Source organism: Amphiura filiformis, chromosome 12 (assembly GCF_039555335.1).
Source record: "Amphiura filiformis chromosome 12, Afil_fr2py, whole genome shotgun sequence".
NCBI lineage: Eukaryota > Metazoa > Echinodermata > Ophiuroidea > Amphilepidida > Amphiuridae > Amphiura > Amphiura filiformis.
Window position 1 is genome coordinate 50532498 of NC_092639.1, and position 17651 is coordinate 50550148.

At 36.7% G+C, this 17651-nt stretch overlaps 1 protein-coding gene across 1 annotated transcript; it reads right to left on the minus strand.

Moving 5' to 3' along the window:
- Window positions 1-5155: 5155 nt before the first annotated feature.
- On the minus strand, window positions 5156-16973 carry LOC140166359 (uncharacterized). Its single transcript, XM_072189803.1, has 3 exons — window positions 16872-16973; window positions 10387-10502; window positions 5156-8595 (listed from the first exon to the last, which is right to left on the minus strand). Exons 2-3 carry the CDS (start codon window positions 10484-10486, stop codon window positions 8195-8197), a joined length of 501 nt encoding a protein of 166 aa, XP_072045904.1. The 5' UTR covers window positions 10487-10502; window positions 16872-16973; the 3' UTR covers window positions 5156-8194.
- Between the last annotated feature and the right edge of the window lie 678 nt (window positions 16974-17651).

Sequence of the window (17651 nt, forward strand, 5' to 3'; positions counted from 1 at the left end):
AATTAGATAAAAGGGGAAATATTTGTCCCTGCTCGAAAGAAAATATAGGTTAGAAAATTATCAAATAAATTTAAATTACAAATTGAGATTTTATATTTCTTTCTTTCACGAGGCGACATTATCACAGACAAACACTGTATAAGCTAAAACTCGACGCTCATCACTAGATGCTGTCATTTAGCTCAATGGTAGAGCATCAGACTGCTGATATCGTTGGTTCGAGTCCTCCTGCCAGCAATGGTTATATTGATGATTTTAATGCTACGCTAAAATTTGTTCAATTTTTTTCGTTTATTTATTTATTTATTTATTTATTTATTTGTTTTTGTTTATTTATGTAAATAATTTGATATATTTGAAAGAGGTATTTGAGCAATTTTATAATCCTATGGGGTCATTTTGAACCCCACCCCTCCCAGCTTGCCAAACGCACAACACCTATGAGTTTGCATCATACATGTCATCATTAGTCACGATTATGCACTTTCAGTTTCCCACGCGTTTGAACGGGAATTGGATTGCGTACTTTTTCGATGTCTAGTGAGCAAATTTTTCATTATTTTGAGAAAATGATGTCAAATTTTCTATTCTATATTGTTTGGTAATAATGTCTTTTGCCAATAGTATGTTTAAAGTTGTAATTTTGTGTTTTTGATCGCAAAGATCGGATATTTTTGTTCCCGATTCGAATTCTGAACCCTTCGCAAGGGTGCCGATTTCGGCAGAACTTTGACGATAATTTTGCCTTTTGGACACTTAAATGCTTTCGATCCTTAATTTTGTTTCAACCGAGTCTTAAATTATCAAGCACAATACAGTTGGTACCACATTTATATACATTGATTAAATTTTAAAGATTTTTTTTCAAGTTTCTAACCGGCGCAAATCGTTAAGTGTGTATTTCCCATTGACATCCAAAATGGCGTAAGCCAGTCCTCAATATACATAGGTACGGCGTATATAGGACTGGCAAGCGAGTCTATGTCATCATCATAAAAATTTGAAATTCAGGTCCCACAAAATACAGTAATTGTGCAAAAGAGGACATAAATAATTTCTTTCTGCAACCATAATGGGCCGCAATATATCACTAACCGCATAGTCCGAGGCAAGGTTCATTATTGTCAGGGTTAGGGTCTTAGGGTTAGGGTCTTATGGTTAGGGTTAGGGGTTAGGGGTTAGAGTTAGGGGTTAGGGTTAGGGTTAGGGTTAGGGGTTAGGGTTAGGGTTAGGGTAAGGGTTAGGGTTAGGGATTAGGGTTAGGGTTAGGATTATATTCGTATTTATTATACTAGTAATAGTACGTATATTGTGTGTATGCAGTTTATTCCGTAATCAATAAGTATCATAAACAAACACCTTTCTGGCACAACGAATCATAGCACAGTCGTGTAGGCATTAGACTATGGATACAAAGGTTGTGGGTTCGAACCCCAGGTAAACCGTTATAGAATTTTAATTCTATCGATTTCTTTTATTTTATTAAGTAAGAGGAAATAATAATGGTAATAAACTCGTGTTATATCTAGCCTCATAGGCCTATTAATTACATGTATGTACTATGTGTTATCGCATTGTGGCCCATTATGGTTGCAGAAAGAAATAACGCACGCCGGCAACTAGACTACTAATAAAAATAGTATCAAATCTTTCCTGCTCAATCAATATAATACTTGCAAATAGATCATAGTTTACTAATCTAATCCTGTAATATAGACCTGTTATATCACCTGTATTTGCATGTAGAGTCTATACATGGTTTGTTATGGTAGGGATTAGTGTCCGATCTCTGTAATGTAATGTAAATGAAGCATATTGATATGCAGGAAGAATCGATCAGGGCGCTATCTATTAGGAAAGATAAACACTATTCAAAATATCAATAGACAAGAAGAAAGGGATGTAGAGATTTGTAATTGAGTCATGCATGATTTATCAGAAGGTTCTTTCCAATTCCCAAACGTAATGTATTCAATATGGAGACTGCAATGAAAGAAATTCCCAATTTCCAAATTAAGATTGAAGAAAATAATGCTTTAAAAAAAAAAATCAATGCATCAGAAGCTCCACTTTTATTTTTTATATTTTTTTTTGAAGTTGTACTGTCATTTTGATCGTTTATGGCTACAGTTATGCTTAAAAACATTAATGTGGGTGACCTAATGTAAAAAATGAAACGAATTGACAATTTTTGTACACATGGGGTAGCTATGTGACCTTTCTTTCTTCTGAGTCCCCCAGACCTAAAGTACCGTTGTCTACTAAAGCTGGTGCTAATTCCTTCCACCAGACATATCCATGAATCGTTATACCACCACCATTTTCCTGATACCTTGCATGCAGAAACTAATTGGCCAAACCTCCCTGGAATAAAGTTAGAAATTGCGCATTGAGAAAGACCTTAGACAAATCAATGCAATTAGGCTAATGGGTCTAATCAGGGGGTGACACTAAATTCACGGTTGTTCTATTAGCAACGCAAAAAAGCTTACTAGCTTTACTAGCTAGAAAGTGAGGCCAGTTATCGATCCGTTATGAATAATTCATGTTCGACCCCTTGGATCATGTTAATTGATATTGGCAAATAACAACGTTGTTAGTTTTGCGAACTTTGCCTGTTCAATGAGAGTATAGCGCGTCCCCAATACAATGGGCACAAACCAGGCGAAAACGATCCAGTTTAATGAAATGGCGGACGGGTATTCCCATCAGGCACCAGTGATATGTTTTTTCAAAGAAAGTCTACTAATTTGATATGAAATGACATTTTGCAATAGCAAAGTCAAAATTAGGACTTGCTGTCAATAATATGAAGGAAATATGTGACAGAGGCAAGGTGTGAAATACAAGTAGTATTTGAAGTTACAATAACCTTTGATACCCGACCTGACCTTCCATCATGGCGCCTTATTCGTCTTATGTATTTCTATTATGCTCTCAAGTAAAATAAAATACCAATCTGCACTAAGCAGACAGAATGTTACTTGGCTCCCAGCATGAATTATTGATTTTATACGGAGGTAAAGAAATGCACAGTGTATGTGCAAGCCGTGCAACAATACTCCAAATATTTACGGTAAATCTGAATAGTGGTCACATGTTGACATATCATGTGTTCGGGAAATCACGTGGCAACATTTTAAGATTTCAGGCTTGTTTACCAGTTAATTGCCATTTGTACTCTTTATTATTATCTTTGTTAATTAACATATATTTTAAATGCTGATAAATCGTGGTTGGCTGCCCATGATATCTGTTAAATTCAATGTTTTATGAACATAATTCTACCACGCAGAGGGGGGGTCACGCAGCAGAATTTCACACCACCTGACTTAGCTATACACTTAATATATTTAATATGATACTAATTTTTTTTTATAACCAACTGGTACACGAAATATACTAGCTTATTACCTATACAGAAAGGTGATTATCAGCCTTCACTCAGCAATTTGACATGCCCGGCATATGCAGCCATTCTCCGTCTGGATAACATGACTGTCGCCCTCAATACGTCTGGGCACAAATTTAAATAACAATACGCTATTTACATATCAATGCGGCCTCATGCTAATTAAAGATGCCGCTTCCAGGAGTTCTTCTATGGTCTAATGCATGGTCTCGTAGGGGTGCGTACATTTGACAAACAATTTCAGCGCGGAGAAAAGAAAATACAATCATTCATACTAGCCGCTACTGAACCCTTTCCTCATTTACGCGGCATCAATTAAAGCCATATTATAACATTTGCTGAGGAGAACGCCCTCGAATGTTTTTTCTTTTCTTTTTTAATTCTTGTTTTTACACGATTGTGATGTTCTTAAGTCAAGATTGTGATGTACTTAAGTAAACAAAGATAATCTGCAAAAATCAAGACTTTAGGTGCTGTAGTTTTGTCAAAATCCGAGATTTTGAATAAAACGCAGGAACCGTCGTTTTATTATTACGATTGAAATATTAGTCGAACACGTAAAATGCGATGTGTTCATAACACATAACACAGTGCGAACACGGTGTGCGTTTTTCTGCAACCATAACGGGACGCAAAAATTTTATAACCCATAGGAACACATAGGAAAGGGTTAGGGTTAGGGTTAGGGTAAGTGTTAGGGTTAGTGTAAGTGTTAGGGTTAGGGTTAGAGTTAGGATTTAAAAAAATTTTGCGTCACGTTATGGTTGCCCGGGTATGGTTGCAGAAAAAAATTACGCGTGCAGGACACGCATACACTACACATCAGAGGGTCGTACCGTATTACAACCGCGGGAGTAACATGAATTGGCGCTAGTAGTAAATTCCATTTTCTTTGCTTTACCTAACTGGTTCGGCTCAAAATTAAAAGAGGACATATCTGACAGTAAAAGCTAACATTTTGTGGAAATGGAAAGTAAATACTAATCTATTTTTACAGAAATGTTATAATATGGCTTTAATTGATTGATTATAGTTAGAGTCCCATGACACGCCCGGTTCCTGCGAACGAAATGCGTTGGGACATGAGTTGAGTACGAGCTGGTACGGACGGGTATCGGGTGTATGCATTAAATGTATACGATATGAACAGGGGAAATTAAAAAACACATTAAAACCGAAAATCCTTGAATTCCATAAATGTGAATGATCAATTAAGTAGATTGGGGTTTCCATGATTGATGTTAAAATGATAAATTCCCAAACATCTGTATGTTTAGTGAACAAGCAGCTTTGTATAGTGGGAAATCATCATAATAATTCACATTTTTCCTGCAAATAGCGAGCTGAGAATTGCACCCTGGTACATGACATGTGTCAACGACACTATTGCCGGGTTTCTTCTCTCTTTCTCTTTTATCTTGATTGGATATTTTTATGACATCTTTATAGCCATTTAAGGTTAGCAACTATTTTAAACTGTTGCAATTGGGTAGTTCACAGCATCTTGTGAATTGTATTGAGCTTTGGCAAAAAATAGCATTGATCATTTTATATCGAATGTGTAGAAGCATTCAAATATCACAGATATAGTTTTGTAGGTCATGTGGTTCTTGAGTTATGTTGTAAAGAGGGCTGAAACAACAACACTTTTGTAAAACGTACATAACTCATTAACAACAATAAATCAAACAAGTTTTCAAATTATATGATTTGTAGAATGAACTATTGTAAAACACGAAAGTGTTATTCTTGAAAATCGATTTTATTTTTGGCTGCTTCGACTAACAATGGATCGTGAACCCTTAAATCAGTACCGAAGCACTGTTTTCATGGTTCAATGCAAAATAATGTTGTCAACACAAGTTTTAAGTTTATTCTTAGAATACATCAAAAAGTTTTCTACAAACTTAAGAAATTATTAACGGTATTGGTAGCAACTGGATCAATTTACAATGTTATAATATGCATGGCATGGTATGTAAGATAAGATGCAATTTTGAAAGTTCATTAAAATTGAGCCATTGTGACCAAACGACGTTTGACATTGTAAATTGGATCAGTTGTTTAAAACAAAATAACCTACCAAAAACTTTCATCATTTTTTAAAGGGAGTTGGCCCTATTGGTTTAGGATATGGATTGTCTTCAAACTTACATATAATGTCAAATATCGTCCAATTTATGCAGCTATTTGAACAAAAAGATAACATTTTCAGCGTAAAATGTAAATAATTAACATTATTAGCAAGCCAATACGTTGGTACACGTCCATTGCATTCTGTTCCATCCAGCAAACAACATAATTTAATTTATGTGTCGTATTCCCGTTCGTTTATGTACGTTTTGCTATACCATGTACGTTGAATGCACAATTTGTTTTTCCGAATGTGTTTTTGGCTCTTTTCGCACCCATCATGCCCATGCTGTACCGTTTCAGGAAAAAAAGACACAAAACATATTTCCCAGTGCAATATGTATATTTCCACATGAAAGTAAAAAAATGGTGTAAAGTGGATAGAAAATGTTACTCAATCTCACCATCTCGCCTCTGGGAACTTTACTTTAGAAAAATCCTGTCAAGTCAAGTGTCCCCTTAAATTAAAGTATTTCAAATTATTTTCAGCACCCTTTTAAGATAAGTGTCCCCTTATAGGTATTTTAAATTAATTTTCAACACAATTTATTTTCACGACTAATAAATATTCAGCTTGTATTTAATAATCACAAATGAAATGATGAATTACATATTTATCAAAATAATTCGTCATTTAATTTGCCATTCATTAATTTTGTAATACAAGTGGAATATTCAGTCCAGAAATAATTTCCTATGCTGAAAATAAATTTGAAATACCATAAATTGTTCTTTCAGCATTACAAAGAAATTTTCAGCATTGCAAAATAATGTTGTCAACACAAGTTTTAAGTTTATTCTTAGAATACATTAAACAGTTTCCTACAAACTTCCCGGGACAAACTTATGAAATTATTAAGATGCAGTTTTGAAAGTTGCAATTGGTTCATTAAAAAAGTTAAGTGTCCCCTTAAATTAAGGTATTTCAAATTATTTTTCAGCACAACAAATTATTTACATGACTAGTCATGTAAATAATTTGTTGTGCTGAAAAATAATATTCAGCTTATAATCACAAATTAAATGATGAATTACATATATATCAAAATAATTCGTCATTTAATTTACCATTAATTAATTTTGCATTATAAGTGGAATATTCAGTCCAGAAATAATTTCCTATGCTGAAAATAAATTTGAAATGCCACAAATTGTTCTTTCAGCATTACAAAGACTTTTTCAGCATTACAAAATAATGTTGTCCAGAATGTCCACACAAGTTTTAAGTTTCTTCTTAGAATAAATCAAAAAGGTTTCTACAAACTTAAGAAACTTATTAACGGTATTGTTAGCAACTGGACCAATTTACAATGTCATAATATGCATGGCATGGTATGGAAAAGATGCAGTTTTGAAAGTTGCAATTGGTTCATTAATAATTGAGCCATTGTGCCCGAATGCAACGATGTCTGACATTGTAAATTGGATCAGTTGTTTAAAACAAAAATAGTCTACCAATCATTTTAAGTGTTAAAGGTGGGTTACCCTATTGGTTTAGGATATGGATTGTGTTCAAACTTACAAACAATGTCAAATATCGTTACTTTGTGCAGCTATATGAAAAAACGATAACAGAAGTGAGCGTATAAAAATAAAGTCAAGTGGCCAACCCACTGTATGATCCTGGTGATCGACGTATTGCCCAACCACGACAAAGGGCACAACATACATTTTGAGATATAGGCCTAAGATAAAGTTAAATCGAATTCTGGAAATAAAATTTGCATTTGCAGCTTACATGCGACAGTTGCGTCCGATTTAAACTCCGAACTTCATCAGGCATCTGATTGGTCACGTGACAAATGAACGGGAAGATTTTGCAAAGCTTGGTCCCAGGCGTGCGGCAGTTGAATGCGGAGCCCCCCTTTTTTGTTGATGGCTGGCTGCTCCACTCTCTTCCAAATGGCGCGCGTCGTTTGTCACGTGTCCAATCAGATGCCTGATGAAGTTCGGAGTTACCGGACGCAACTGTCGCATGTAAGTTGCAAATTTTATTTCCAGAATTCGATTTAACTTTACCTTATGTTGTTTACTGGATGACTAATCTACACCAATATATACATTTTTGTGAGTTAAGGCTTTCTGGTTCTCAACCCTCGATTTATTGTAGGACATTGAGTTTTCACCAGAGGCAGATAGATGGCCTCATGCAGTTACCATCTACATAAAAGAGACTACGATTTTTACATCTACATAAAAGAGATTACGATTTTAACGTCAACACTATTAAAATTGTACGCGTACGCCAATTGCATCTGTGACTGAGTTTCAATTGAAAATCAACTACCATGGTTACAAGAGATATTCAATTGATTCAATTGGCGTATACGCACACGTAGAAATACGCGTTGCATGGCTTAAACATCGCAGTCTCTCAATTGCACCGGAAACTAATCAGAATGGTCGACTACAGATCCGTCGGATAACGCTTTTTCAATGGGAAATGAACTTTGTTGCTTGAATGATGTCACGATGAGGTTAGCATTTATTCCGTATTGAAAAGCGTGTTCCGACGGATTTGCACTCGATCTGCACTCTAATTTAACCCTAACCCTCATCTAACCTCTTTACATGATGTGCATATGTACAAGTCAATACCCATGATAACTAATCACAGTTTCCCTTGTGTCGTGGTACAGGCTGAGACCGTTACTTGTTGATTGAATGAGGCTGTGGACCACTGGCGCAGGGCAGAGAAGCGACATCAAGGAGTAGTCCATGAGACGCTGCAGAGGCATTGTTCGGATTCACCATAGGTTGAGGGTTGTATGAAGGTGGTTGTTCACCCGGACGCGGAGCTGATGGGCTAGAAGCTGTAGCCTGGTGGTCCCAGCCTTCCATTGCTCGGACATACGCACCATGTTGCTGTTGAGCGGCGGCAGATTCGTATGAAGGTGGTGGGTCATTAGGATGAGGTTGATCAGGGTACTGGTGCTCAGCTGGTATAATAGGCGTAGTCGCTGATTCAAATTGGCGGGGTACGATTATCATGCGTCTAATGACGCGAACATTTCTCCCATCTCTTCGTACCCATCCTTGACCACATCGACCTGAAGCATTATGGAAACATATAAGCAATTATTGTAATGGTTTGTACAAAATATGCAGAGCAATCCTGAGTTGGCCCAGTTCAGTTCATGCAATGCCTACATAAAACATGTAAAACGATTATGGATTTCAAAATTTGTGACTAAAGAAACAAAACACTTTAATCATGTTAATTAAAACATGTAAAACCAAAACGTTCACGTTCAACTAAACACGTGCGTTTTTGCGATAAGCCCAGGAAAAGTGTTCATAGTAGTCATGGTAATGCAGGGAACAGTAAGAGCTTTCAGAAATTATGGTGGTATTAAGGGGTGTGGTATGAACGTTTGGACAGTATTTATTTTGGGACATTAGAGCACATCAGACATATCGAATTGCATGCTGAATACGAAGAATGTCATTCTGATATCAAATAATTTTGATTTTTTCAAATTCGCAATTTAATACACATTTTATGGCAAATCATTAAAAATTGATATTTTTGATATTTAACAGTACTTGAAGTAAACTTTGTAAATCTGATGATTTATACTTAAAGTGTATGTAGGTGGGATGAAAAGCCGACGGTCAATTGAAAATTTTGACCTTTCATATTGAAGATATGGATTTTTTTTCCCAAAACACCAAAAAAATTAGGTCTTTTGGGAAAAAATCCATATCTTCAATATGAAAGGTCAAAATTTTCAATTGACCGTCGGCTTTTCCTCCCTGCTACATACACTTTTAAAATATATCATTAGATTTATATAATTTACTTCGAGGACTGTAATATATCAAAAATTTGAAAAATATCAAAATTTTATAATTTGTCATAAAATTTGTATTATATTGTGATTTTCAAAAATGAAAATTATTTGATATCAGAAAGACATGCTTCGTATTCAGAATGCAATTCGATAGGTCTGAGGTGCTCTCATGTCCCACAAAAAATACTGTCGAAACGCAATAAACGCTCATTTTAGATCCCTTAACTTGATGGCTTTAATTTAGACAGGTTGTATTTTTGGGCCTTGAATCGGTACCCATTTCCCAATGGGTGTTAGACTGCAGAGTGACGCTGTGAGTTATCCTATTGGGGAGGGAATGGTACCGATCATGATTGGAGGGCACCGGATCTGATTCGTTGGGGGAGGCCATTTTTCAAGTTGGCCATTTTCTTATGGGATTATATTCTCAATATTCCAATCGAGTGGGGACACGCCCCCCCCCCCCCCCCCCCGTCCCTATGTCGCTACGCCACACCGTGACCCTTGTGCTCGCCATGCAGGCAATGATTGTTGGGGCGTGACATTTTATGGTGAGAGAGTCAAATCCGGGAGTCAAATATCATCGGTTGAATGTGCAAACTCCTGACAAAAATTTTTTTAAAGCGCAGTGATTTATAGTGCGCTACGCACAGGCACAACGCCTAGACGTTGATCCACAAGCCCAGCACACTTTACAGGTTGTCGCTGACCACTACGGCCCCACATCATTCCATAAACCAGTTAACAACAAATCCGGGACTTTGCTGCTACAAGAGCGCACACCCTAGACATTCCACAAATAACATTCGCAACCAGGATCAGCTTCCCGAGTTTGGTACGGGTTACAACGAGACAATTAGTAGTAAGTTCCTTGTCCAGGGGATTTCAAGCTAACTCAATTTTTCCACAAGAGCGTACTAGGCACCGCCAGGGTTCGAACCCGCAACCTCTCGCACCATAGTCGAACGCCTTATCGATTGAGCTAACTTGACTGCTATAGAAGTAGGTTATTTGTTAGTGGTATGTTTTCAATATAATCAGACTTACTGTTTTGCCGACTCTGGCGGCTTGCTAATCGCAAACAGATGGCACACAGAAATATGAAGAAGCCGATGGGAACCGGGATTACATAGTAAAGTTCACTCATGATATCTTTGTTTTTGCTGTTTTGTGAAATGTTTAAAAATGCAAAGAAACAAATTATCAGTTTAAAATAATCTTACATATAATTTGTGTGCTAAAGCTCGGCAATTTAACAACCTCACTAGTAAAAACAAAAGTTGGTGATAACGGCCCAATACACTTTAAATAAACATCTATTATAAATTAGGCAGTTTGGCCAATTTATAAAGCTGAAACTTTATAGTCTACATTATTTTGGGACAAGAAATTTTGCGATGCGAAGAATATGGTTGTCCGCACCCCCACCCAATAAAACGTTGAATTTTGTATTTGTTTACGCTAAGGGGGTCAAATTAAGTACTGAAAAAGCACTGAAAGGGCCTTTCGGACTAATTCACCAGTTTTCACCTCTAATAATGTTGCCATACTTATTCACTCGCAGATCCTTTTTAGTCTGATATCCGGTCACTGAATCAACTATTCACACACAGATTTATTTGTCAACCTTGCAGTCAATTTATGTCAACATGTCCTTTTGGAGATCCGAACATGCAAACATTGAACATCTCATTTACATACATTTACATTTACATCATAATTACATGTTGTGAGCCTATTTTAGCCTATTTTAGTGGTCATTATCTTATTTACATAATGATGACAATGAGTGGTTATTCAATGTTTATTTTAGACCTACTCCTCTAAGGTTAATGTCCTTTTATTGGGATTCTATGTGGAGCCTATTTTGTTTATGTTATATAATGTGTACTCCTACAGGGGGAGATGTTATTCAATGTAGTCCTGCTGGGAGTCAGCTTTTACCGTAATGTCCTATGGTGGAGGGCTTTTTCTTTTTTATTGTGTAGTCCTACAAGGGTGAGGTGGCTAAAAAGTAGTCTTGTTGTCAGTATATCATACAGTGGAATTCTTTTACTGTGTAGTCCTGGAGGTAGGTCAAAAGTTTTCCTACAGTCGGTATATAGTCCTACAGTGGAATTCCTTATACTGTGTAGTCCTACGGGGAGGAGATTTAACAGTAGTCCTATTGTTTAGTCACTTTGCAGTTGTATGGGGCATTTATTCTCTACGAGGGGGGAGTTTACTCTGTCTTCAGCAATTTAATCCTCCAATGGCCACAAAGATTTCATGTAAAACTTAACAACAATCAAACCTAAGCTCTATCGGCATTTACGAACCGCGAAAGACGAGTGATGTCGGCCCTGATTTGGTAAAACGATCTAACTTGAAATTTGGACATTTTGAGATAAATCCATATCCTGGGTAATGTGAGGGCGCTCTTTCCATTGGTGACATCCTCAAATCACCACCATGCCACCAACTAATGAGATTTTTATATTTTCTAAGACATTAGATCTGTTTAATATATTTATTTTATTCAAAAAGAAAAACGTCAAGTGTTCAAACTTAAAAGCTCTTTTTCTCGAAACAGCGATTTTAATTTCAAGTTAGATCATTTTACCAAATCAGGGCCGATGTGCTAGTGATAAATAAATGTATAGGCCTGGATGTATATACGCAACTAGATCTCGAGGGAGCGTAGCGTTTTCTATTTTCTTCAACCCGACAAATCCATGAATCATAATCCCACGGTCATTTTCCAGATATTTGCAGAAACCAATTGTGACGTGAAAGGAGACACTTTTGGGCAAGATCGTAAATAGAGAAATAGCCAAATATCTGCCCGGGTGATTTTGTTCACAATTTGGGTTTGTTGCGAATTTGTCAGTGATGTTATTGATGTTAAAAATATAGTCTGATAGTTTCAGACCGGAATGTAACCGGCATCTTGTATTTTTTTAGAATCTTTTTCCAAGGTAATTCCTACTCTCAACATTGTCAATAAAACTTTAAAAGGCCGATATTTCAATTTCCAATTTATAACACCATACCTTACGAACTCAATATCTTCGCTTAGGAATGTCCGATTTCATTGGGGAAATAGCGTTTGTGGAGCAAAATATCTCTATAATTATTTAAGATATGTATATAGAAACCTCAAAATTGATAACCTGCCCAAAAGTGTCTCCTTTTGACATGACACGTCACAATTAAACCTCGGCCTGGAATATTAGTTCGGCCTAGAAACTGCGCATTATACTTGTTGAAAAATAAATTAGGCAAATCATTGCTCTTCCACCGACACATCTATGACTCATTTAGGCATACACCTCTCATTTTATAGATGGGTGGTTTTAGGTATGATAATCAAGGCGGCATCAATTAATTAATTATAGTTAGGGTCCCATGACATACGAAATACGTAGGTATACCGGGCCGGTGTATGATAAATGAACAAGGGGAATTAAAAGAAGAAAAAACGGAAAATGCTTGAATGCCATGAATGCGAGTGATCAATAAAGTAGATTGGTGCTTCCATGATTGATGTTAAAAGGATAAATCCCTAAACATCGGTATGTTTAGTGAACAAGCAGCTTTGTGCTGTGGGAAATCTTCATAGTACTAGTAGTTCACATTTTTCCTGCAAATAGCGAGCTGAGAACTTAATTTGCCTGGTTTCTTCTCTCTTTCTCTTTTACCTTAGTTTGATATTTTTTATTTATCTTTAGTGACATCTTTATAGAGGGTACAGCCATTAATCAGTGCCGAAGTACTATTTTCATGTGAGCCCTCTTTTTGGATGTAATCGGGACAGGCGGAGTTGTACAATCAGCTAGAGGTTTGACCTTACTCTTTTCGACATTGACTGTGATATACAATAGGCATGATAGGTATGACTCTCTTTTTAACACAATATACCCCAGCAGGTTACCAACGCCTGGAACCCGTGACCTCATGCAATTATCTAGCCATTTTAGGCCACGGTCTCCCTACAGAGGCCTAATTCAAGATTAACGTTCAAAGCTGTTCAAGTAGGCCTATACAATTATTCAAGTGCCAAAATTTACGGTTCCGGCTGTGGATTAGAAACTTCACTGAAATGTGGTACTTCATCCACTATCTGCTCGCTTGGACATGTGGACTGTAAATAATTATTGTAAGGGTATACGATGTATTGTTGGTCGAAGCAGCAGAAAAAAAAGTAGTTCACAGCACCTTGTGAATTGTATTGAGCTATAATATTTTGATTCAGATAATGAAAATCGACCAACAATACCTCGTATACCCTTAATATATACTACAATGCTGGCCACAAGTATTGGGACGGTTTTGATAGGGTAAGGGTCGGTTCATAGTGAATATTCGAAGGCGAATATTCGGCTTCGAATACTTTTTGTGACGTCAAAATGTATACGGCAACGAATAAAATATGAGTTGGATCGGATTAAATATTGCTCAACTGATAGCGAGATACTATTGATTTATATGAAAGGCTCGAGGTCACCTGAATATCGTTCGATGAACGATGATTTCAAAAATCTCCAATGATTTTGACATGCTCTCAAGACTGCAAACCCGATTCTACCATTTTTTAATTCGCGGATACTCAATAATTATAAAAATGCGCCTTTTTTTTGTAAAAATGCGACGAATTTATGTATAGGCTTTCCACTTTTATTTAAGCTATTTAATTCGCCACTCTTTCTGATTAATAAGTCTAAAGACCAGCCCAAAATACCTCAAATAGTTTCTGTATTTTACCGGAACAAATGGCGCATTGATTTAGTGGTGTGCCCCCCTTATTAGTGCGGTAAAAGCGTACCCATTTTTATATGATATGAAAGTAAGGGACAGGAAAATGCCTGGCATGAGGCAATAGCATTCCAATGCTGTAGTGATGGTACATGTATAAAGTAAATTATGATATTTAGGCTTACAAACATAACCTAAATGTACAAGTGAATGTTTCCATATAAACGTAGCTCTATTTAAATCGACTGATGCAGGAAAAAAGTCTAACTCCAAATTCAGATTTATGCCTCCACCCCGGTTCAGAGGATGATTTAAGCACTTCCCACCACGCCACTGTGTTGACTTGCGGTTAGCACAGCTGTGTGAGTGAACATGACACCACTGCTCGCACATTGCATTGACGGGCATGGTTAAATTTGAATTTGGACTGATATATTTACAATAATGCTAGCCGATTTCACATTTTATGTTACCTACAGAAGGTGAATTATCCTTTATGCATACATCACTTTTGTTCTGAAATCGACCAAGTAATAATGACACACGCACAATATTCTTAAACAACATCTTTTGCACAGAATTCAATGGGATTTGAAAAGTAAAGTGGCAGTTGAAACTCTAGTGATAACACGTTTGCAGTGCATGATGGGACTTCCTTAAATCATCCTCTGACCCCGGTTTTACATAAATAATGTTTGGCCCCAGTTCTAGGTCCCCATATGCATCAGCCCCTGGCAGAGGATGTGTGAGGGTCTGGGGTGGTAAATCATTGGTTATTGATATAAAAATGCGTTTGCCACGGAGGTTCACCCATTTTTGTCATCTTTTCCGCAGTAGCGGAATTCTTGACGGTTTTTTTTGGCACCTATAAACGATGTTATTTTGGGCGGAATAAAGATGTAATGCGTTCAGTCAAATTCATAATTATAATTAATAATTAAGAGGGCAAAATAAGTAACATGTATAGGAATGGATATATAGCGCTTTGCAATGAATATCTTCATAAACTATGCAGAACAACCAAAACCACGAGCGTTGGTACCCTATCATTGCGTGTTCTTTAAAAAAAATTCTTGTTTATTTCTCAATCAGGCATTAAAACACACTTAGGCCCTAGCAATGTAGGCCTACACAAGTTCGGAACGAGACTTTTTATCTTTTGACGCGTATTCGGTCGAATGCCAAAATTGATTGCTCAATGAAGCATGAAATGAGAGCAATACTACTTTGATGATACCGATCTCAAGTGGATATCAGCCAATGAAAAAAGTATTTACCGGAAATATATTTGTGGGAGTTGAATTTTGTTGAACTCGATAGATATATATTTGGTGGGTCACCGTTGGTGGTCTCATATATAACACTTGTGAGGGCTGTCATATTTGTCGTCGCTTCAATCATATCTTATGATATTTATTTATTTATTTATTTATTTATTTATTTATTTATTTATTTATTTATTTATTTATTTATTTATTTATTTATTTATTTAATTAATTATGTATTTATTGACTTCTTTATTTATTTTTTATTTATTTATTTATTTATCTATTGCCTCATTCATTTCTTGATTTGCTTTGCAGTTGAAACCTGCAAGAAGGTATGGGTCAACCTCCGCGCCGGTTACAGGCAGGTCGTAAATGCCCCGAAAAGCAAATCTTTGTGACTCTCAGGGGGGTAACCAGCCACCTGACCTTCCGGGGGGCAAGATTGAAAATTTTGAATTTCTGATCAAAAGTTTTAGTATTTATGTTCGAGAAAAAGCTCGCTTGCCGCGAAGCGTTAAACGGGTGGAGTCGGTGGGGTCCAGGGGCAAAGCCCAGGCGGGGTCAAGGGGGCTGAGCGCCATGAAGCTCCTGGTTTTTGGCATATTAGAAAATATCAGTCTTTCAGAGAACAAATTTCACAATGAAAGTAGTAGGCATATAGATCTTCTTCTCTCTTTCTTTCCCTTTTCTCTTCTCCCTTGAGTCCCTTCCCCTTTTCTCTTCTCCCTTCCCCCTTTTCTTCCCTCTTTTTCTTTTCTTCTTTCCCCTTTCTCTTCCCTCTTTCTTTCCCTTTTTTCTCTTCTCCCTTCCCCTTTTTTTCTCTTCTTTCCCCTTTTTTTTCCCCCTTCCCAATTTTGGACTCTTCTTCCAGGGTTTTTGTGTCCGGGGCAGCTTGCACCCCCGGCCCCCACTGGTTAGGCTACGCCACTGCTCCTATTTAGACCCATTTATACAGAAATTAAATCATGACAATAGTTAAATGGAGTTTACCTATTATGATTTTATTAACTTCGTTAAAGAAATTCTCTAAATTTTGCTTACCTTGGTCAACGGCAATACTTGTTAACAGTCGGGCAACGCTGTGAATTGTAGAAATATATCTTTCTCCGGTTCATAGTTTTATATTCGAAGCCGCATATATTTTGACGCCCAAAACGTATTCGAAGCCGAATATTCGCCTTCGAATATTCACTTTGAACCAGCCTTTAGGCGGTCCCCCGATCAATGTAATCCTTTGGTCACACGCGCCTGGTGGCACCCAACATTGATTGGTGGGGAGGGTTGGGGTGTTAGGAAAGGGTTTAGGCTTGACATCAACCTCCACTTTATCACGTTAAAAATAACGGAAATAAGGCCATAATAATAGTGTACATTTTCCATAAGTGTCCCAATACATTTTGGCCATGGTTGTAGTTGCATAGGACCTACTTAATAACCAGTTTGCAATTATGATATGTCTCATAATATCTTTTTTTTTTCAAACTTGTTAGTATGACCTATAGTTAAACACATGGCATCATCATATCTTACCTTACTACTTCAATTTATGTAATCACATGATACAATTCGTGCAAAAATCAAAATGGCGTGCACGGTATTTGGATATGTTTTACTTCCTTCTTCAAATATATATCTAGCTATATACTTTATACCTTTTCAATGTGTTCATGATACCGTGAAGTACAGGTCCAATTGCATGTCTGATTGGGTATAGGGGTGCAGTACACAGAGATTGAAACTTAGCCTCGGTTCGTGTGTTTTTTCTTTTTTCCTGCTTGATTTCTGTTTCTTTCTTCCTTTTTTTCTTTCCTTTTTGCCTTCTTTCTTTCCCTCTTTCTTTTTTCTTTCTTTCTATATTTCTTTCCATCCGTGCGTCCTTCCTTATGTCTTTCTTATTCTGGCCTTTCTTTCTTTCTTTCGTTGTCTTTCTTTCTTTATTTCTTTCAAGTTTCTTATTTTTCTTCTTTCTTTCCTTCCTTGCTTCCGATTTCTTTCTTTCTCTCCCTTTCTTTCTTTCTTTCTTTCTTTCTTTCTTTCTTTCTTTCTTTCTTTCTTTCTTTCTTTCCTTCCTTCCTTGCCCTTCCGTCTTTCTTTCTCTCTTTGTTCGTTCCTTCTTTCTTTCTTTCTGTTGCTTTTATTATTTATTTCAAGTTCGTTCTTATTTTCTTTCTTAGTCTTTCTTTCTTGCTTGCTTCCGCTTTCTTTCTTTCTATCTCTCGCTATCTCTCTCTTTCACCGCTTTCCTTCCTTTCCTTCCTTGCTTCCGATTTCTTTCTTTCTCTCCCTTTCTTTCTTTCTTTCTTTCTTTTT

Coding starts and splice junctions, on each gene's coding strand:
- LOC140166359 (XM_072189803.1), bottom strand. CDS start 10,486: ATGAGTGAACTTTACTATGTAATCCCGGTTCCCATCGGCTTCTTCATA. Junction 8,596..10,386: donor CCGCCAGAGTCGGCAAAACA/GTAAGTCTGATT, acceptor ATAATGCTTCAG/GTCGATGTGGTCAAGGATGG.